A 23429-nucleotide genomic window follows, 5' to 3' on the forward strand; every position below is an offset into this window, starting at 1 on the left:
TAATTATAAATTCCATGTGCAAGTGTACATATACAGTCGAACTTGGTTATTAAGAGAAAGATGGGACCGACTGAATTTGCTCATTATAAGCGTTGCTTGTTATATCAGAGAATAGGTATTTTTAAATGAGCGGTCACTCGCAAGCAATTCAAACAAAATTATACAATTAAAATTTTTCCCCGAAACAAGCATGGCATTCATAAACTATAAAAGAAGTTGTTTATTGTAATGAACGCTGGTAGGCACCTACTGACTTCACAAACCTTGGATATTTACACGCAATTTCAACCATATGCGTGGATACTTTTTCAATATTGTCGGTGAAAACATCAATTAGGTAAGTACTTAGACGATTATTGCTTAGGGTCGAAATGTTTTTAAACGATCGACACACAGTTATGAGAAAAATTTTGACGATAAGTAGCTCGTTATAGAAGTGAATAAATGTATGGAGAAAATCATAGACTAAAATGTCAACGAATGTTTCCTCATTACATCCGAGATCTCGCTATAGCCGTGATCGTAATAACAAGTTCAACTGTATATTGTATATGATAATTAAAACAATAATGTCAGTGTTGTATAAAAGTTTATTTCAATATTGTACCTATTAATATTTACAATTTTCAGATAACTATTTTAGAGTAAGTATTAAAAAATTTGGAGTTTTGATAAAATTTAGAACATATATACACATTAATTTATATTTGATAGTTTAGTGAGAGATAATATTTTGACACAATTCCTTTAGAATAAATATAAAAGATTAATTATTTATAAATAGTGATAATATAATGATTATTTTCATAACTGATTGATTTCATAAATAAACACAATATTTATATAAGTGTTAAAATTATGCTTAAAATGTACCTAGATTGTCTATTGATTTATTATAAGCGAAGTAGACAGTTTGATTATTATCCTTGGATACTCGCATGTACACTAGACATTTATTTCAATAATAATTTGATAGCTAAATAATATTACAGTCTAAATTTTGATCAAATGTAATCCCTGTTTTAGAAATATTTCTGCTAATAGGGGTGTATAATTTGCAGAAATCTATATTCATAGGGGTTTGAAATTATGTTCTCGTATCTTGAACGCTAACCGAATGATTTGAAACGGTCTGGTATATTCTAGTAGGTTTGAACTGCTTATAAATGTCTCAAAATGTCACCAACCGATGGTCAAAAAAGACACGACATAACCAAAAGTAATTTTGATAATGTGTCAAATAATTAATGTTTTGGATAAGACACTAACTATTCATATGACACTTAAAAATGCAGACTCCATTGGAAAGGCCAGATATATGTATATAGAATTCAGGAGAGCTATTAGCAAGGCAGGCTATGTATGCATCCCTTGGATGGCTGAGACTGAGATGGCTGGACTGCGACAGATTTGATGATGCTCAGTCAAAATAATTGGAAAGCTGCAATGCTCAATCGTTTGAATGAAGAAAGTCTCTGGAATAGATCAAGAAGGTTTTCTCCAATGACTATCTCCATATATCCCAACCCAAAATGATTCTGTACCCCTTAGCTAGCATAGAGCAGTCATTAATAATTGCTTCATCTTACTAGTGATTTTTTTTCTGCCCATTGGATTGTTTAATATTTACAGTAGAGCCTCGATATAACAGACTAATGCGGGAGAGGGGGTGTCCGTTAAAGCTGAAAGTCTTATATAAAAAACTCAAACAAAAACCTATTTATTCGTCTTTGGATGATATATTAACCCTTTCTAAGCGTTACGAATCCCGACTTAGTACAACAGTGCGCGTTGTGATTTCAAGCATCAATAAATCGTAATAAATGTCAGTCAAACATACACAAATAGAGTAGTAAAAAATCGGAGTCAAGTTCAAAAATGATTATGACAGAACCTAATATTTTATGTGACTCTAAAAATAAACATTCGTCGCCTAAATCTGATAAGAAATCACGAACAAGACTTCTTCATTGAAAAAATGCCAGCTTACTCGAGCGGCGCCATGACACTTACGAAATGGTGCTGGACTAATGCGTCGATGACAGATTAACAAGTGTAAGAACAGTTCAGTATTCTTATAGTCTACCGGCTACCATTTCGACAAATATGCCATACACATAATGAATAATAATATGGTTTATGACTTTTATGAGCATTTTTGTTGAGTGTGTTGAAAAAATATCAGTCATAAATAACTCATTTTTATAGCATCCAGGACATCTCAAACTGTGTAACTTTTGTTTGAACTCGCATACACATTGCAGCACTGCAGGCCGAGTATAAATAAATCATCCTTGAGAACTACTGGCTATTTGAGAGTGATGTACTTACCACCAGTGCCTGGTTTGTACCTACCATTGACCCCGAACTGAATGGAATCGAATGACACATAGTTTATATAACAAAATGGTTTATTTTTCGAATACCTATTACAATTCGTAAAATATTAAATTTCAAACACTTTTTGCACTTCTAAATGCTTTATAGTCACCACAATTTTATTTTCAAGTTCATTTGTTTTTTTTTTATTATATTACTTCAATAACCTGGTACTAGAATAGGTAATCTCTTATTTTATTATAATGACGTGATAGTAAGTAACTCGGGTTATTTTCGACTATAAATATAAGAAGAATTCTACATAAAAAAAATAGTAGTCATGAATCAAACCCTTTTGAATAGTATTACGAAAAAAATAATTCTCAAGTGTCTGTCTCACACCAGCAGACGATGATTTGCCGCGCAGTGTATAAAAATTCAGTAGCGCGGGACCTGGTGTTTGCGTAATACGACAATTTCCGCATTTATGCGGGAACGGGCGTCTGAGTGTTCGTGTCTTTTCTTTATAAATGGCTGATAACTAGGGTAAATAAATAATTTTTGTCTGTTTCACCTAATACTATAACCAGAAAATAGTATTTAAAAATGTTAATCAATGATAAACAAAGAGACATATTAAATCGCGGACTTCTAGGTATATTTAAATGACACCTGGTTCAAATTATTTTCCGAAACTATAAACTCGCGGATAATATACTGGCAGATAGGCGAATGAATGCAATCTCCAAAAGCATTCCTTTTGTAAAAATATTTTGTAAATTCACTTTGATCAATGTAACTTTCGAATATTCTATTTAACAGTTTACGCACCAAATAGTTTTTCAATCACTAAAAAACAATATAACTTATTATATCGCAAACTCGTATCGTTACAAACACGTCAGTCAAATGTCTTCGGCGCACATGCACTAAGAAGCGATAAGACACTATATACGCGGCAAATTTGAATTGGCCCGATGACTGATATATTTTTATTCAAGACACGCTCCCGAAAAATATTTATTTAAATTAGATAGAACAAAAGTTTAGGCTATCCATTGACAGATGTCAAGAGAAGGATGATTTTTGAATAAATTAAATCAATATTCGAATTATTCGCGCCTGGCGGAAAGCAGTACTAGGCAAACGAAAATCGAAATGACTTTAGTCAGCTGACGCGCGGATGACTCGCGCGTATAGGCTGACTAAAGTCAGTTGCCGCGTTAGAAAGGTTAAGACACCTGTTGTGGAGTGACGTTAATGTTCAATGTCAACAGACATGCTTTCGGTAATCCTGCTTTAAAAGGTTAATCAAATTTTGTTTGCACCTTTGAAGTCTGCTGTTTTTTTATAATCAACTCTAAAATTACAAGAATGCATGTAACACATAAACAGGTGTTTTTAACAATTTTCACATTTGACCGTATATTTCATCCGTTATATTGAGGTTATACTGCACTCTTTTTGCTGATACGAAGAACATGACCTAACCAGTGCCGTCTCCAAATCTTTGTTGAATTTTTACTGTACAGAAATTTACAGATTATGTGTGCACACAATAAAATATAAACAGATCCTATAAGGGAAAACAGAAAAAAAATCTACATTATTATGAATAAACCAAGAAAGAGACGCATTACCATTATGTATATATAAAAAAAATGTGATGTTGACATAACATAGAATGTTTTACACAACTATAGGCACCATATTGGGCAAACACCAATATACCCTACTAATTCAAATATAAACAGCTATAAAATTACCTTTAATATAATTCATAGGGTAAAATTATACATAGTGGATACTAAATACATTGATGTGGATATAATTTTTAGCCTAGCGGTAACACCCTTCGTTTTCCTCTTTAAAACCGATTTCCATCTTTACATTTTTTACACATATATCTTGTGAGGTGGTACATACATACACACAAAACATCATAATATCACAGGCCGGCTCAACAAAACACAATGCGTAAAATATTATAATATATAGCTATATATATATTATATTTAAAAATTGTCTGAAGCGGTGGCGAAGACTGTTTGTTGGACGGAGATAAACAACTAAATGAAAAAATAACAATACACACTTAGATAGTGATTAATGTTTTATAATATACTTACCTGCAATATATAGTAACACGCGGCAATTATTCAGTTTGACTCGAAAATTTCAGCATAGTTTTAATGCATTCAGTATATTTAAAATATAGCTACAATTACAGACCCAATTATTTCTTATTAATGCCTGTTTTTCATGTTATAATTTCATTTACTTACTAATGGAATAATAAATGAATGAAGTCATGTTATTTCAAAACAAATCTCAAATTTTTAACGGGCCATTATAAATGTTAAAATATCATTTCCTATAAAGTCCTCGCTAACAGTCTGAATCATTAATAGACTTTAGAATGCGCTCCGTATGATAAAACAAAATCCTAAATGAACGGAAGTTTTGATAAACTTTGCCAAAAAAATCTATAATCATTCTTGTTACATTGAAAAAACAATCTAAGAATTAACTGTCTTTCGCATTATACATATAAAAGAGTCATCCATATACGATGTCACATCTCAATGGGGCGGAAGGAGGTTGCATAAAATGTCACGCCACAAAACCAACAAAACATAAAGTCAATTTTTCTAGGTAAATAAAATATTCACAACAAACAAATTATTTTTTTAACAAATGAGAGGAATTTGAGAAAAATGTGTAAAATATTTTGTGACGAAATGTGACAATGGGGGAGGGGGTCAAAAAGTATACCCAAACACATGTGACGTCATTTACGGACAACCGCAGTCACAATCAAAAAAATACACATAAATAAATAAAAGTACAGCCAATATTTGGATAGATATATTAAATATTTGGATAGATATTATTTATATGGATTATGTCATATTAAATATATAAAATAAATCACTAGATTGACATGTCGTTACTGAGTATCTGTTCAAAGTTATTGGAGTTGTCCAAATTACGTTATAAATATTCCCAAATGACATTTTAAAAAAACTTTTCTTGCTACGCCGGCCGAAAATTATGTGTCGATACATCGCGTCTACAATACGCAGAAGACACTCATTTCACGCTATCATATTAGTACCCGTTTTCCAAACACCATTCAGTGTCTATTAAAGTCGGTCGACAAATATAAAAAATGGCGACTGATGAATATAACAAACAAATACGTATGACTGACAAAGTTTAGTATGCACTTATGTCGGATCTTAACAGCCTACCTCCACCGCCACTGTTGGGTACTTAACGAACCAGAAACATTAAAAATACAAGAAAATAGAGATACCTAACTGACTTAATAAAAATAGCCTCATATAATATTACATATAGCATTCTTCATAAGGAATATCTTTTTACATACATAATATTGTGAGCAACATATTAACAAAACTACATAATCCACATTTATAAATAAATTTAAAATTATAATGTACATATGTAATAACAAAAAAAAACAACCATAACAATAATTAATACATAACAACTTATTATCCATACCCAATTCACAACAATTTAATAACGGTAACTTAAAACCTAATGTGATGTTTCTCTTTAAACAATAATGGTCCTTCGTCACATAACCTAAAAGAATTACCACGAAGAATAATATTATATATACACAAAAAACATGCATTTTATTTGATGTACCATTAAATTTGTCCCTTCGTATTTAATTTGGTACGCTTCCCACAATGCTCTTGTCATGTAAAGACTTCTGGAATGAAATAATTATGGCTAATGTTATATTGTAGGCAACTGTTGGATGACTGTTTCAGAACCTGGCTTACACTGTGCGGAAACTGAACAATTGTAGCATTTCCGCTTTGTTCTGCAAACAGGGACAGAATGTCTAAGGGTCAGATGCATAGTGTTTTGCATTGCACACTTGATTATTTTGACACTTGCATTTTTCAATCGCACAATTTCTGTCACATAAGGCCCTGATGCTTAGACTCAAAGCCACTATGCCTCTGTTTAATGACGGACATTTAACATTGTGATTTTGACAGTTTACAAAGCGTGGCAATTTTATAACACATGATATCTTATTTAGTGTCAAAAAATTACAGGTTTATGTGTTTCCGTCATTGAGTAATTTCTCAAATTCACAGATGATGTGTAATCTATGGAAGAGAAATTCCGTTTGTTATCGCACAGTGAAACCAGATTCTTAAAATTTTTAACTGTAGAAAACCAAAGACATCTTTCACTTTATTTCACATTGAAATTTAAAAAATCGACAAGAAATATCTGAATGTAGATTCTGTATGTTGTAAAAGCATGAACTCAAAATTAATGAGAACTGGCTTACCCTACTGGATGTGGTATTATAGCAGGCTAGAGAACTCAAGTGTAGAAAAATATGGGATAAACTTAAACACATGTTAAAGAATATGCTATTTTCAATAATTATGTCTATCATAATATGCATTTTGGTTTGTCACGTTAGTGTAACATACTTTCAATCTTCGGGAGCAGTCGATGCGGTTTTTTTACTTGGGTCTTATGGCGGTCAGGCCATAAACTACCCTGTTTCAGAACTTTGGTCCATGGTGATGGCTTTTACATTTCTTTTTATTAATCTGTTCTGTGACCCCCCATATACCACTGTTCTGCGTGTGTGCCCGACAGTTTCATATAACTACAATCTCATTGTTTCCGTCAGCGGTCTCAAAGATGGACATCGCTTTTATGATTGACAACGTTGACATCGCACTTAGAAATGATGTGTTTAGTTTTTAATGCATTATCAATTCAAAAAATAGCATCATGAAATAGAATACTATTTTGAAAACAAAGCACTGATATTGCAGCAATTCTTTTTGAGGGTTCGAATCCATGATTTCTTCAAATTATGAATATCCCACATTACTGATAACACGGCATGTCAAATTACCATCACAGCATGGGACCCATTCGGAGCAAATACAGTGAAACAATAAAAAAAAAATCTTTGGTTTTCTGTGATTAATCGACTGCATTTGTAATTTTTCAGCGTTTTCTTCTGACAGCGGCCGCCAGTTTGTTGGCCACAATTGGCCACAAGATGAAGGCTATTAACATGGCCGGGCTGACGCTCTTCACTGGCCACCATGCCGGTTTCGCCCACAGGAAGCTCTGAAATCAAAAATAAAAAAATGAATTTCGTTATGTAGCATTCGCAGAAAATGTTTGAGAATGAAATAAAAATTATTTTTATATCACTGGTAACGTGCTGGGAAAACAAAATTACTTAAAAGGTTTGTATGGATGGTGAAATATCTCTCACTCGTAAGTGTATATCGTGGTGTAATATTTAAAAATAAAGGAAAATTAACAATGTGAGGCTTGGTACTAATGAATCTACAATACAATACAAAATGAATTGTAGCTAATTTAATCGATAACGTTAGTATTTTTTCTGTCTGCTTCACTAGTTAATGAGTTACTTATCTACGAAGATAAGTCTTCATTGTTAATAAATTTCATGACTCGTTATGGTTGACTAGCCCATTCGAGTCACGAACAACAAAATTTCTCATCGAACGCGTTCACGGATAACTCTTTAACGCGGTCCAGTTTTAAAAGTATTCAAGAATCACATTTGCTAGATGGAAACCTAGTTTTTTGCCATGATGTCATAAATCAGTCATGACATGCGTGTAAAAGGTGGTGTACGACTACGACTGATTATTGGGCAATCTCTGTGTCATACAGTTTTAATGAGTCGTGCATGAATATCATATGTCTAATCTGCATAGAAGAAGGTTCTTCTTCAGCATCAAAGAGCTATTGCTCCTGTGGATGCTGGAAGGATCTGCAGGGCAGGGTGCTGCTGGTTTCAAGGGCAGTAGGGGCTTTGAGAAGCAAGTGGGTAACAAGAAGACGGATGGTAAAGAAGGTATTTTTAGTATGACTGTAAAAGCAAGTACCCACAATTTATCCTGGATTATGGACTTTGATAATGATAAGAAACAAATTGGTCAGGCTGAATATTCTTCGAATTAGACAATATTTCGTCTATGTAAGTTCAATACCATGGAAGAACCATTTGTCAAAATGTTCAGGAGGGACAAAAAACCTTTAGTTTATTGTGTCTTCCTGTTTTATATTAGAAAATATATTTTTACTATCATATGCGTATGTGCAAATTAATTGCTAGGGATATACGCGGTCTTGCTTGCTTCTTTAGTATGGATAATTCATACGCGGTATTGATTTTAAGTTTAAGTGCAAGTAGTCTATTGGTCAATTTCAAAATTTGAATACACCAATCAATGCGGCTTGTGCCGTTTAACCGAGCGCCAAAAATACGTATTTTCAACATATTGGCTCATACGCGGTATTGAACTTACATAGACGATTTCATTTTTCCACATTGATTACTAATAACATTGAGAAATTTTGTTTGTTTATGTGTAATTTCATTGTAGACCCCCCCCCCCCCCCAAATCATTTATCTGCAGAAAACGCATACCTTTTGTAACTTAGCTCTCTCTCTTTCCATGACGTAGACTCTGTCTTTGAGCTGAGCGAGGTCCTTCTCGATATTCGTGACTGTTCTTCTAAGTTCGTCAAGAACGCGGTTACCTGCGGAAAAAAATCACGTTTATCATCAAGCTAATGTCACCTTTAATAATTCTAGTTTTAGATACCCCCATCACAAAGACAAGTATGGCGTTGCACGGAGCTGTCTATAGTAACCTCTATTTTAACTTTTTTGTGATATTTTATTTCCATAAGTAGGTATATACTTAAAATATCAAATTCAGCTCAGTTTCTAAGTAAAATAGAATTAAATCGGAGGTTGATTGCAAAGTTGTTGATTTTCGTAAGCCGTCATTTTTTATATTTTTCAACTTGTGATATTAAGAACATTTTTATTTCGCTATTTGGTTTTTCTGATTGTTTAGTACCTAATTATGTTTGTAAAAAAATATTCTATTTCCAGTCTTAACCGGTTCTGTGCCTTCAGCGAGTTATCTCGTTCTATGAGGCCGTAATCAATAGGTCCGACATTAAACTCAAATTACTAACCACTGTCGATTGATTTGCATAATCTAAAAAATTAAACATACAGTGACATCTGTTTGAATAATTATAAAATACTAAGCCATAAATTATCGATATTACAGCCCTTTTAGTCATTCAATGTGTGTCGTTAAAAATCTGCGGCCTGTCAGATACTCCCATAGTAATAATATTGTTAGGCAAAGAAAGGTTAAATGTGCTTGCCGGTTTTTTGCGATTATCTTAAAATGGCAGAATATGAAGGTTACCGACTTTGAAACCAACATCCTCAGTTTGTGTTATGGTATAATTTTGTCCATCTTGGTAGAGGAGATGGCACATAAAGAAGAATTCTTGAGTGTTCAATTAATTTTTGTGAATTCCAACTTTGAAATCAATATCCTCGGTTTGTGTTATGTTGTAATTTTGTCCATCTTGGCGACAGTCTCCATCGAGTAGACGGCACATAAAGAAGAATTCTTGAGTGTTCAATTAATTTTTGTGAATTCCAACTTTGAAATCAATATCCTCGGTTTGTGTTATGTTGTAATTTTGTCCATCTTGGCGACAGTCTCCATCGAGTAGACGGCACATAAAGAAGAATTCTTGAGTGTTCAATTAATTTTTGTGAATTCCAACTTTGAAATCAATATCCTCGGTTTGTGTTATGTTGTAATTTTGTCCATCTTGGCGACAGTCTCCATCGAGTAGACGGCACATAAAGAAGAATTCTTGAGTGTTCAATTAATTTTTGTGAATTCCAACTTTGAAATCAATATCCTCGGTTTGTGTTATGTTGTAATTTTGTCCATCTTGGCGACAGTCTCCATCGAGTAGACGGCACATAAAGAAGAATTCTTGAGTGTTCAATTAATTTTTGTGAACTAATGGACGAGCTGCAAATTAAATGGATCCAAAGGCACCTCTAGTAAATAATTTAAGTAAATTGAATTCAAAAATAAAAATGCGATTATAAATTGTAATACTGTAGTGTCCAACGCCTTTATTCTTAGCTTATGCAATTGCCTACGCCCTAGAGTAACCAAGGTAATAACAACTCAATCCCGTCGCAATACATTCCACTCACGGTGGGTAAAGTGCAGGTCAGACAGCTCGTTAGACCGACTTGAATAACTATTTCCTATCGGTACACATTTCAGAATATCGTGAGGATGTGGTTAGCATCCTGTTATTGATAGCCACAAAAAGATATGTAGGCCGATCAACAGGTCAAAGCTCGATGACCTTGTCAATGCATTGACTCCTATGATGATTTGAATGGTAATCTCCATTTGCAATTTAATATCTGGAAAAAAAGTAAATGTGCTTGTCCTTTTCGGAGATATGTTATCAACAGATGTCTCATTTTCTCTCCTCCATTCAAATAAGGAGGCGGTGTCGTGTCACCAACATCAACCTCTTCGCATCCGAGGAGCTTTGTAGATAAATAAAATGAAAAGTTAACTTACTATTATCTAATGACTTGTGTGTAGAGGTTAGTCCTAGCGCCGGGAGGGCAGCGTGACCGTTGGGGATCACTCCGTTCGGGACATTGCCGTTCATCATCCTGTGATTGGCCACCACTTCCACTTCTTCCACCTGGAATTACAACAATAATATAATGTTAGTAATCAACATACAGCGTTTCAACATCAACACGGAAGCTGCGATGTTAGAACTCCTACGAATGCCATTCAATCTCAGTAGTGAATGTTCGATCAAGAAAAGATACTATGGCCCTCCACAGAGTGGAAGATTAACGAAGAAGAAGACAGATTTTTGTTTTTATGAGAAATAGATGTTTCCAGTTGCTCAACCAACCCTGGGTCCAAATACATATGGAAAAACAGCATGGGAATTTTTGCTATTTTTTTTTCAGACCCAGGATTCAAACCCAGAACCCACGACATTCCACTCAGCCATCGTAGCGTTTAATTTAGCATTTACTTCAGAAAATAACATTTGCCCAAAGATGTATTTAGAGATGGAACATAGATGTATAAAATTGAAGCAAATTTAGGTATGGTCCCAATCATGGCCCCCACAAGGGGGGGGCTGACAGGGCTCTAGCCTGGGGGCCCGGGTTCAGGAAGGGCCCAGCGTGGCGAGCCGACCAGATAAGTGAGATAAACACACATCACAAATTTGCTCTAATAATAAAAAAAGTTGCTATTTTGCTTGATAATATTAATAATTAAAACTATTTGGTTGTGCGATGCAATTATTTACTGTGTGCCGATACCATAATTCAAATGGATGTCCTCGTATATATTACAAATATAAAAAAATCGCTTAAAATACACCATATGGATAACGCTACTGCAGCGCGTCACACTGACTTTACCCTTAACGATAGGTAGAGGGGCCCGCTTCATGATGTGGGGGCCATGGTCCCAATATTGAAGCTTGATTTTATATAAATAAAAAGGATTTCAAGTTATACACATTTCTATTTTAATAAAAAATTGATGTTTTTTTGAATATATATTGAAACTATGAATTAGTCAAAAATCTTTATAGTACAATATAGAAAACTTTAATAAAAATATGTCTCAAATTGCAAGCTTCGTATTTTTCCGCTTAGTCTTAGGTCAATGAAAACAAATTCGTATGACTGACAAAGTTTAGGTGCGCTATTTATGTCGGATCTTAACAGCCTACCTCCACTCTTCGCCAATGATTAGCGGCATACTAGTAAAATAAAAACTCACATCGACAGCGTCAATATATTCCTCTTCGGATTCGGGATGTCCATTGTGAAGATTCTCCGAACTCGGTCGGTGTGGACTCGTCTCCCTTGAAGCTGAAACATACACGCATTAGTCTAAATGTACACACAGAAAAATGTTTTGGGGGGCGGTCCATTTTCATATCAATGTTTTTTTATTAATTTTGAAGGCAGCGGGAGGGGGCGTTGTTAAGAAAATCTAGCAGGTGTCACCGACTGACTAGCTTCAACCGCGGAATACCGCACTTCTCCAGATACATTCCCTACACTCAGATACTCTGCATTTTGAGTCTAGCTATTAACACCTGGTCTTAAGATATAACTAAGGGTGTTCACCTACAAGAAATTGCGAGCAGTCGCATCAACAGGTGGCAATCGAATGCGCGTGACTTAACAGTTATAATTTATCTGGATCGTTAGTGTCCGTTTGTGTCGTACACGTTGTCTTGTCTTTTACGCAAGTCGCATCGGAATATTAAAATGCCCCAGATAGTTGCACCAATTTATAAGTGCCATGGGCCTTCCAGTGGCCACATCTCTTGCGTGTCGTAGTTGCCGAGAGGAGTGGGTCCAACTCATTCATAGGCTAATCGATAGCCAAATCATCCAGGTCACGAGGTACTGGGAATATGAAAGGTTAGGTAGTGTGTATATGCACGAGATGTTTTCAAATTATGTATATTCAGTATATAGAATCTTACATTCTGAAAACTTTTGTCTTATTCGTTGAATAAAAGAAATAGTTTATTAAAATTATTAGCAAGTATAAGTACGTTGTAAAAACTAAATAATGGAGTGATCCGCGACGTCGGTTAGTAATTAAGGAATTAATTGATACCTACCTTAATTTAATATACTAAAACCGATAGCCAACATTATAACGCAATTCGATAAGCATTTCATGTAATAAGTAGGTAGTTAAAATTGTCATGATTCAATAAGACACCCGTAGCTTAATTGGTAAAGCATACTGGCGCGAATCCAGCAGATACAGGTTCAAGTCCCGTCGGGTGTCGTGTTTTTTTGTACAAAATGATTTTTTCTAGTGTGCATGTATATGCACGAGATGTTTCAAATTATGTATGTGCACACCTGAAATGTCATTTTGACATTTCATATTGATTTCCATAGTAACACACGTTAGGACCCCTTAGCAACCAACAATAATAACTTTCCATACAAAACAAAATTAACTGAAAATTAATTCAATTCTGCTTAAAAATGGCTAAAAATATTAAAAGAATGCATTGTCGTCGTGTTCTGATATATTCTAAAAGTTTCAAACGTCTAGCTAGTCGGGAAGTTAATTAAAAATCTTCAATCTTCCAATACAAATCTTGGACAAACAAGAAAAAAATTATACTGGACACACAAGAAAAAATCTGTACCGGACAACAAGAATACGAGATAATAAAAATGTGGTAAAATAGAAAGTTATATCAGGTAGGTATGTTTCTCTTCCCCTCTTATTGACTAAAGAATTTTTACCATAACAAGAAGTCCTAAGGGTTTTTTTAAGACGGTACTCCAGTGAAACGGCAAATAATTTTCAACTATAGGTGCGACGAAATTTCAGACTGGCTGGCAATCGGAGAGTGAAAGTCGAGCTGTGAACACGTCAATTTGTTTTGTGATGGCGACGGGGGAATTAATTCTTAAATCGTATAAACATGACTAAAAAACGTTACCCATTTACTTGAAAAAGAAAACATGTCAATGAATATATTATTATTATTAGAACAATAAATATAACATTAAATGAACGCATGTTGACTTTTTATGACAAATTATGTTTTGTTCTGCACGCGTCATTTGCACAATCTTCGCGTCGCGTAGTCACAATCGTTTTAGACCGTGCCCCAGCTGAAGTATATCATTAAGAGCGTACGTCAGTGAAACGGCAAATAATTTTCAACAGTACGTGCGACGAAATTTCTCACTAGTCGCCAATCGGAAACCGATAGTCGAGGTGTCCGCACGTCGATTTGTTTTGTCATGGCGTCGGATGAAAATATTCTTAAATCGTGTAAAGATGACTAAAAAACTTTACGTATGTACTTAAAAAAGAAAACATGTCAATGAATATACTATTATTATTAGTAATATAACAATAAACATAACATTAAATGGACGCGTGTTGGATTTTTATGACAAATTATATTTCGTTCGGCACGCGTCATTTGCACAATCCGCGCATCGCCGAGCCACGATCTTTTTAGACCTTACTCAGCTGAAGTATAGCCTTAAATAATAATTAATAAAAATGTCAGCTTGTTGATATTTTAAACACCTGTTTGTATCGGTTGAAATAAAACACAACTCACCAACTGGCGATACGGGCATGGATCTTGACTTGGATTTGGATTTCTTGATAATGTCCCCGGCCACCAGGAGGAGATCTTCCTCGATCTTGGGTCCTCCAGGGTCGTTGCCCACAGTCTCGAAGAATGCCGCCACGTTGTCGGTGTATGACATAGTTTCTACTATCTGAAAACCAACATAAACACCACATACAATATAATAAATTAATTTGGATCGGATTTGTGATAGGTATTTGAAGAATAATTATTGATTAAATTGTTACGATGGATATGAGTTCAAGTTCCAGTCTGTTTTATTTTGTCATGACTCTTTTTGGCAGATCCTTTCGGGTTATGAAGTCCCACGGAAATTGGTCGCTGTCTCAACACAAATACCGTACCGCGTGAGCAGCTGGACCATCCCCATACCTCTGCAAAATCACGTCAGGATTATGATGGATTGGAAGCAGTGACGCCGACACTCCTCAGCAGATTGCATGTATGTCTATGAGATACGGCATTGTACGACACATTTCACTTGTCTTTACTCATTGGCTTATTTTATTAAATAATGGCATCGCCCACCGCCATCTTTAGATTAATAAAGCCTGAGCATAACTTTTTGCACAAGCAACGAGTGGTCCACTTTTCAGCTGTCAAAATCAGATCCCAGATTGCTTAACATATTGATTCGCCTTTTCTCGTTTCAAATTGAATTATGAAAAATTCTCACATCAAACATATTAACTATCAGTGTTATTAATAAATAATATACATTCCTGTTATTCATCAGCTGTCAAAGTCAGACTAGTCCTTCACACAAAAACCGGTGGTAATATCGATTTCAAAAAAATATGTAGCATTGATCTATGCATTACATTTGTAGAAGGTGTATTAATGCCAGTGTATTATTTATCATGTAACTCATCTATCCAAATCAAACCATTTCCTGTGTGAACACGACAGACGCGTCAGTACGAGCACTCTATAGAACAATGTCAGGCAATGACAGGTCATCCATCGACAACAACGGGAGGGGCGGAAAAAGTAGGACCAGTCGTTGCGAATGTATAGGCTTTCTACTTGAGTCGGCAAAGCATTGCCTCAGCCGAAAAATCGTCATTCGAATAACTCTTTACTTCTCAATGCTTCGTATTTCTTGGACGGAGCACAGGACGAACCAGTCGCATCCAGATAACGCAGACAAAGAAACGGCTCTCGACAATTAATATGTCTGAGACGCATTCTGCAGTTTTTTTGGACATATTGTCCGGAGCGGACCGGACAACCTGGAGAGACTGGTGGTTTTGGGTGGCCTCCAGGGAAGGCGAAGCAGAGGAAAAGCGTCTGGAGCGACCAAGTGAAAGAACTGACTGGGGGCACCATCCATTCTGCCCTGAGAAAAGCGGAATATCGAGAACGATGGAAAGTCTTTATCGCTCAAAGGATGGCAGAATTGAAAAGTCGTCACGATCCTCAGCCATGAGTGTACCACCAAGAAGAGATCGACATATTTATCTTATTTTAGGCATATTATATTTTTAAAATGGGTTCGATTTTTCTATTTTAATATATTAACGTATTTAGTTCAAACGGACAAATAATGGAATAACAGCTTTAAATGTGTGGCATGCAAAAGTTACCAGCGTAGTAGACAGTTACGACACGTCATAAATATTATTTCTGTACCATGGTTCGACAAGTTTCATATATTATTAAACTTGAAACACGAACCGGAACGCAATTTTTTTTCAGAAAACTGAATGATAGCCTTGGCGGCACTCCCATCAATTTTGAACCCTGGTATAATCTCTTCACATACAGTAATTTACCTTATTTTAAAATAATATAACTTATATCACATACCCTATGTAATTCTGCGACATATAATGTCATGGCCATTTCTTTGGGCATGTCGCCCAGGCCACTCCATGCATCCCATTTTGCTCTGAAACAAAGAAAAACCACAATTAAAACATGATGCCAACAAAATGTTTTATATGACCTACATACGTACCTTTCCCCTTTTCAACCTTTAAGCATCTAAGTATATAACATGTTTTGCAAACTTCAGAAGATAATCCTTTTCAGCGTTCGAAATGGACCGAATCGAAGCGGAGCGCAGCTTCTTGTTCATGAAATTCTCAAGACTACCGCCCCGTTTCGTGGAAAAATCAATATGGCGTTAATTTTAAAATATTTTCTTCACATTTTTTTTATTAAATTTAATACGAAACTTGCAAGACGCATTGTAAAACAATATTTTTATGGTCGCTAAGTTGTATTTCTATATGCTATAAAGTGAATTATACATGTTTTTTAGTTTATGTTTTTACATAGAAAGTAGTTGACTTTTGCATGCGACGCTAAAACAATAGGTTCATATTCAAATCGTATGTGCTTATCAGATATTTAAAAGCTATTAATGCATTTGCCCATATAGAATCTAAACTATGTAGGAATATTTATAATAAATATTTTAATATTTTAAGGAAATTATCGAGCGCTCCGGTTCGTCGTAAAAATCTAGGAGTCTAGTTATATCAGTGGCGAAGGGTGGAGGTAGGCTGTTAAGATCCGACATAAATAGTCCACAATAAGCCTTGTCAGTCGTACGTACTTGTTTTCATTGAATGAAGTCTACAATTTACAGACGGTGTTGGATAATTTTTAAAATTCAATTGAACACTGCAAAACTAAGCCATAATAAATTATCGTATATCTATAAAATATCTAAAATTATGCCACAAAACCATATAGTATTTTGGAGATAGAATAATATTTTTATCTAATAAGTATGGTTTGGTTTAGGCAGGGCTTAACGATTAAAAAAAACTAACTAACATGACGTGTAATAATATATACATATTCTTAATTCAACAAAAACAAATAAGTATGAATGAAAAGGTGTGCACTATTTCGTCGAATCGCCCATAACATACCAACACTATTACGGTTTGGTTTAGGCAAGGTTTAATTGATTTTGAAAAACTAACCGATACCATCAGCTGTAAATTATTGTAGTCTTAGTTCAATAAAAACAAATCATTGACAAAATTTATTGTGCACTATTTATATCGGATTTTAACAGCCTACCTCCACCCTTCACCACTGAGTTATTCACAAGTAATTTTTAGTTAAGGAATTTTAAAGATGGCGGTAAATGATAAAAGAGCATCTTCTCGTCTTTTTAAGCTATTTGCAGTGTCTAAAAGCGCTAGAGTTAACGCCATACGCCAAATGCGTATTTTGCAAGCTAGATGTTTAAAAAATTCTAGATCTGGCAAGAAAAACCGTAAGTTGACAACCCTATCTCTAGTAGGTACATATTAATCCCCATCAAGAAGCCATACTGGATTCATTGCCTATCGGATGTATGCAATAGCGATTCTGATTACCATAACGAGTTCATTCAATAAAAGATAAACCCATTTGCAATCCATTGCATTGCCATTATTCTACAGAATATGACATACATTGTATAGTTTACTATTATTTAAATCAAAACTTGTTTAATGCGGTGTTATTACTTAACATTGACACAGATAATGAATTATTAAAAAGGGTTAAGAACAACAAAATGGCTGCCCATACAAGCATTTAAATATGATTTATTTTAAATATTTTTTTCTTTTCACCAAATCCGATCCTAATATGATCATATGGGCCTCCACAGAGTGAAGGTTTGAATAACCAGATTTTTGGTTTTACGAGAAATGGTATTCATTGTATTCACTTGTACCTACACTGTATTACATTTTTTTACCATGTCCGATCCTAATAGATCAAAATATGGGCCTCCATATAGTGGAGGTTTTGTTTTTACGAGAAATAGATGTCAGCCACTTGCTCAACCTATTAGGCATAAAGCCCACCAACGCGGCGCTCGGTGCGCTCTCTACGAAGTAGGCCCCCTCCCACCCGCGCATTACCCTTCACCTATGTAATAAGGGGCTCAAGGAGCACAAAATAATTATTATTATCAGCGTCTCTCATAACAAAGCAATAAAAATATTATTAAATTTCTCGGGGCTTGTAATTAATATTCACGATGACATCATTATACCAGCAAAATATCGGATACGCAATAACTAAACAAAGAGTTCACTGTTATTAAATAATGGCTTCTCGCCCGTCTATCGACGACGCTGCCAGGAGCGTGATTTTGCTAGCCGTGTTCAATGAATGGACTACGTTGTATTTTCGTTAATTCGTATCGCTGAGAAGCCAAAAAACGATGACTCATGGGGCAGGCGGGCACAATGCGTCGTCGTGAAATTTTGCGCGAGAGCCCTTGCTGCGTTAAGTGGGTTTTACGCCTTAGGTCCATACTCTGACTCCAAACACAAATTGAAAAACAATTTGTGTATTTTTGCCAGACCCAGGATTCGAACCTGGTACCCCACGATATTATAAGCCGCTCGGCCATCGTAGGCGTCAATACAGGTATAAGTACCTAGTACAAAATGTAGAAAACTGTCGAACCTCAACACAAGATAAGTATTATACATATTACTTATATATTCTTTTTTTTAACACTACAGCAGGCCATGATGTCCAATAACAGTAGTGTAGCTATTTAGTAATATAAATTAAACAATGACAAACACCCAGGCTTTGAGAAAATCACATAAATATATTGTGACTTCACCGGGATCAAACGCGGAGCCACCGAGAGAAAGGCTAGCGCCTTACACACTGGACCCGAGGGCCGTTGATGGACTATTATTTATTTATCACGAACTATTAATTTTGTCTCTTGCATTAACGTGTGTGTTTGCTTGTAGTGTTTTAAAGCAATTGATATTTTGATTGGAAATAACATAATGTACCATGGCCCCCACATCCTGAAGCGGGCCCCCTACATATCGCTAAGGATAAAAGCAGTGTGATGCTCTACAGTAGCGTTTTCCAAATGGTGTAAGCGGTAAAATTAATGTGTGTATTTAGTGTTTTTTTTTTTTTACATTTTAATACTTACATCCATTTGATTTGAAAATGTGTATCGTACAAGCACATAATTTTAAATAATAATATTATTGAAGGAAAATAGGCAACTTTTTTTACTATTGGAGCAAATTTGTGATGTGTGTTTACCTCACTTATCTGGTCAACTCGCCACACCAGGCCCCCAGGCTAGAGCCTTGTCAGTGGGGGTCATGATTTATGGGCATACCTACACTGCCACCTATTATTTTTTCAAACACATAATAACTAGTAACACATTTCATATTGCTATCAGCTGACAAACTAAACTTTTTAAAATCGATAATTTATTAGTTTCTGTCTACAACAATAATTTTCTTTTATATCGATGAAGGATAATATTAATCAATAATCGTATAGATTGCTCGATGGCCGGAATAGAGCCATTGGCAGCGTGCGTAATTACTAATTGAGAGGTCTATGTATAGATAACGCCCATTGACTTTGATTTTTCAATTCGTTTGTCAAGCTGGAAGCAGGTTTTTCGTCATAGATCAGCGGAAGTCACTCTCGCTGGAATTTTCGTGTACCGCGCGTAAAAAAACTATTACAGTCATATTACAGTATAATAAATTAATACTAATACATTGTCACTTATTTAGACTTTTTAGAGGCACTTACTTAGAGGTTAAAAGTAATAAGGAAATACGTGTATTTAACTAGCAACATTGTGTAAGTATTTATCCATTTCAATCTTCATCGGATTCCAAATTTGAAAAATAATTATAACTAAACCATGGCGCTAGTGCCGCTCGAAGGCGTAATAAACATTTGTTTATGCCAAAAATGTTGTAGCCGGGTAATAATTATTACATTGCGGTTGAAGAGATAAAATATAACTACACGGTAAAAAGAAACTCAACTAGGAAATACACAAAGGCGGGCCTCCGTTGCGTGAAGCAATTTAAATTCGATCACGTCTCGGCTTATTAAAATTACTATCAGTGCATAAAAAAATAATAATACGCCAGCTTGATAAGCGACTCGCTGAGTAGCTGTACTTTTTATATTGCCCATCGAAAAAAAAACAAAAACATTTCGTTCGTTATTTGAAATCTTAATTAGAGAAAGAAAAACCATGGGCCGCGCACAGAGCAGGTACCCTCTCGAATTTAATGTTCATGTAGCACGGAAATTATGTAAATATATTATCGTAATTTTCGATAAAAACAATATAGTGGGTTTATTAATCTATCATTGTGACCTACATTTAATTGAAAATAAGGCTTGTACGTTAGCTGGACTGGTAATGAATTGGTTAAATATATTCAGACAATCCAAATATTTTTATAAATAAAAAAAACCATTTGTTAGGTTAGGTTTAGCAAGATCGTCCTGGAAAATAAGACCCAGCCCCGGATCTCGAGTGCTCTTCAAGCGGGGCATACAATGTCCCGGAATTGTAGAGTATGAGATAACGTAGGAAACAATGGTAAATCTAACGAAATGGTGAATTTAAGAAACTGGATTGTGACTGACGGAAATGAGGACAATTTTGTCGGAAAGTCTAATACGCAAGGGGACTTGAAAGAAGAGCTTGAAAAAGCTCTCGACTTGTAACAGAAAAGTTTTTGGAAAAAAACTCAGAGTTATCAAAACCCAACTATTGTATACACGTGTCCTGGAATTGTGTTGTTCTGCGGTTTCAACTGTTGTGGGTAATATATTATTACTAATGTTGGTAAATATATACAATGCGTGGATATTCGACAAACTGACCGACCTAGCCATTCATATCCATTAAATAAGATTTTTGATAAAAAAAATATGGCATGGTAAAAATGACTAATAAACATGCATTGCAATATACCTACCGAAGAACGTAAATATACGAGGAAAATTTAATCCGAAATAAAGAAAAATACAGTCGTTTTAACATTTTCAGGAAAATTTCTTGACGCCTGCGCGTTGCGTGTGGAATGTGAAATGCACCACGACTAGGGTTGTCAACATATCTGAGACAATTCCGTCCGTATGATGATAGATGATCGCAGTGGCGGCTCGACGACTTTCTAGGTGGTGGGGTTTAGTCATTAATTATCAAATATATGTACAAGTATGTACCTACCTACATTCTCATATTATTATAGGTACATTATGTAGGAAGCTACTTATAATAATATGATTTTATTAATGAGGAAATGAGTAATTTTTCAGAATAAATAATATGATTGCTGAGTCGTTACTTAATCACATCTAAAAATCGTGCTTAAAAATATAAACTTAATTAATAATAATTATTATTATACCATCATCAGTTTAAAAAAAACAACATACAGCGAGTGTTTTTACTCACCTATGGGGTAATTCTATTCGGTCCCTAGTATGCGTATAATAACGCTAATGCATTCACATACTTCGTAGAAAGAGATTTGTACCGCAGCAACGGGATAGGACTGAGTGACCCCGATCAGCGAAAAATAGACGCCATAGCTTTCTTAATTTGTACATAGTTGTCACCCTGACATAGGGCGTATTTAATTAATACGTTATTTTAATACCGCGTAATCATTATTATGTTATTACATAATTTACAATTGTTGCTTTATGTATTTGTATAATAATAATAAATATCTCTCTAAAATTGCGACGGGTTTAGATAGATGAAATAAATTAAATAATTCACTTAATCATTTAATAAAGTAGGTATATTATGACAATGATAAAAATATCGGACGTTTTTTACGCATTCTCAACATGATTACGATGTGGGGATGGTCCCTATGAACCCTTAATGTAGAGCCGCCCCTGGATGATCGTGATGATAGTGGAAGGCCCGTAGAACTAGTTCTCTCCGACCCGACCAAATGAAACGAGTATTTCCTATTTATCGTGATAGATTTCTGGGCTTCCACCACGTGTTCTTCCTCCTTCTTTCCTCGACGTTTCGGGCTCGTTGTAGCGGTCATTCAAGATAACAAACAGCCGTGAAAGTCTCAAATATTATGTTTCCTATTTGACATTTATCATGCTTGGCATGTTACACGTAGTCATATCATGGCCCCCATAAGGGGGGCTGACAGGGCTCTAGCCTGGGAGCCCGGGCTTAGGAGAGGCCCGGCATGGTGGGTCAACCTGTTAAGTGAGACGAACACAGACCTCAAATAGTAAAATGGTGGACCCCCTTGGATACCGCACTAAGCATTATAGTATGGAGCACTGGTAACGACAATTTTGTGGTAACCAAGTAACATACGACCTTTCGTCGCATTGGATAAATAGCCACTTTTATTACACAAGAAACAACACATTTTAATAAAATTATACGTGTGAATTCTCATTCAATAATTTTATCGTATTCTATCGTATAATTTTATTAAAATGTGTTGTTTCTTGTCTAATAAAAGTGGCTATTTATCCAATGCGACGAAAGGTCGTATGTTACTTGGTTACCACAAAATTGTCGCTATCAGTGCTCCATAATATAATGCTTAGTGCGGTATGCAAGGGGGTCCACCAAACATCCTGGCCTGGGGATCCCCTTCAGGATTTGGAACCCATGAGTCATATACCCTGCGGCGCAAGGGAATCAAGAAGAAGAAAGGGGTCAAGTAGATCACGCTACCCAATTTAAAATATAATAATTAAACAACATCACTCACGTCTCTCTTGGTCACTATAATTATTAGTATCTAGATTTGCCGTTAGTAAACAACAAAACCGTGTCTATATTATTTGAAACAGTTTAAGAACTTGTGGTCAACACATAGATAATTGTGATACCCACATCATAGAGATGGTCCGAATTTTATTCAACTGTACATCAGGCGAACGAGTTTTTTCTTTCACTATGCTATGAGATAGATATGTATACTTAATCAGAGCAGTATAAAAAAACTTGTTTTTGTTTGGCAGTGCTGCAACTTGAATAAAATTGGGACATGCCCCGAGAGACTTGGCCAAGTTCAAAAATAATAGCATATTATCTAGGTACATAGGTGCATTATAAATCTGAATACATCGGGTATGGAAATTTCAACAAAAACAGCGGTACATGCGATATAAGATTATATTAAAATATTACTTTCATTCAATACTTACCGAATTCAATAAAATTTAAAATAAGTATTAGA

At 35.1% G+C, this 23429-nt stretch overlaps 1 protein-coding gene across 1 annotated transcript in view; it reads right to left on the reverse strand.

The window, feature by feature from the left end:
- Positions 1-6554: 6554 nt before the first annotated feature.
- LOC147074769 (acyl-CoA-binding domain-containing protein 4) overlaps positions 6555-23429 on the reverse strand; it is a 74712-nt gene continuing 57837 nt past the window's right edge. The window contains exons 3-8 of the mRNA XM_085942606.1: positions 16237-16318; positions 14395-14557; positions 12054-12145; positions 10812-10941; positions 8810-8922; positions 6555-7470 (exon numbers count right to left, since the gene is read on the reverse strand). Coding sequence (XP_085798732.1) covers positions 7345-7470; positions 8810-8922; positions 10812-10941; positions 12054-12145; positions 14395-14557; positions 16237-16318 — 706 coding nt within the window. The 3' untranslated portion in view covers positions 6555-7344. The remainder of the gene's footprint in view (positions 7471-8809; positions 8923-10811; positions 10942-12053; positions 12146-14394; positions 14558-16236; positions 16319-23429) is intronic.

Source organism: Rhyacophila brunnea, unplaced genomic scaffold (assembly GCF_057557595.1).
Source record: "Rhyacophila brunnea isolate RB1 unplaced genomic scaffold, BYU_Rbru_1.0 scaffold_15, whole genome shotgun sequence".
NCBI classification, from domain to species: Eukaryota; Metazoa; Arthropoda; class Insecta; order Trichoptera; family Rhyacophilidae; genus Rhyacophila; species Rhyacophila brunnea.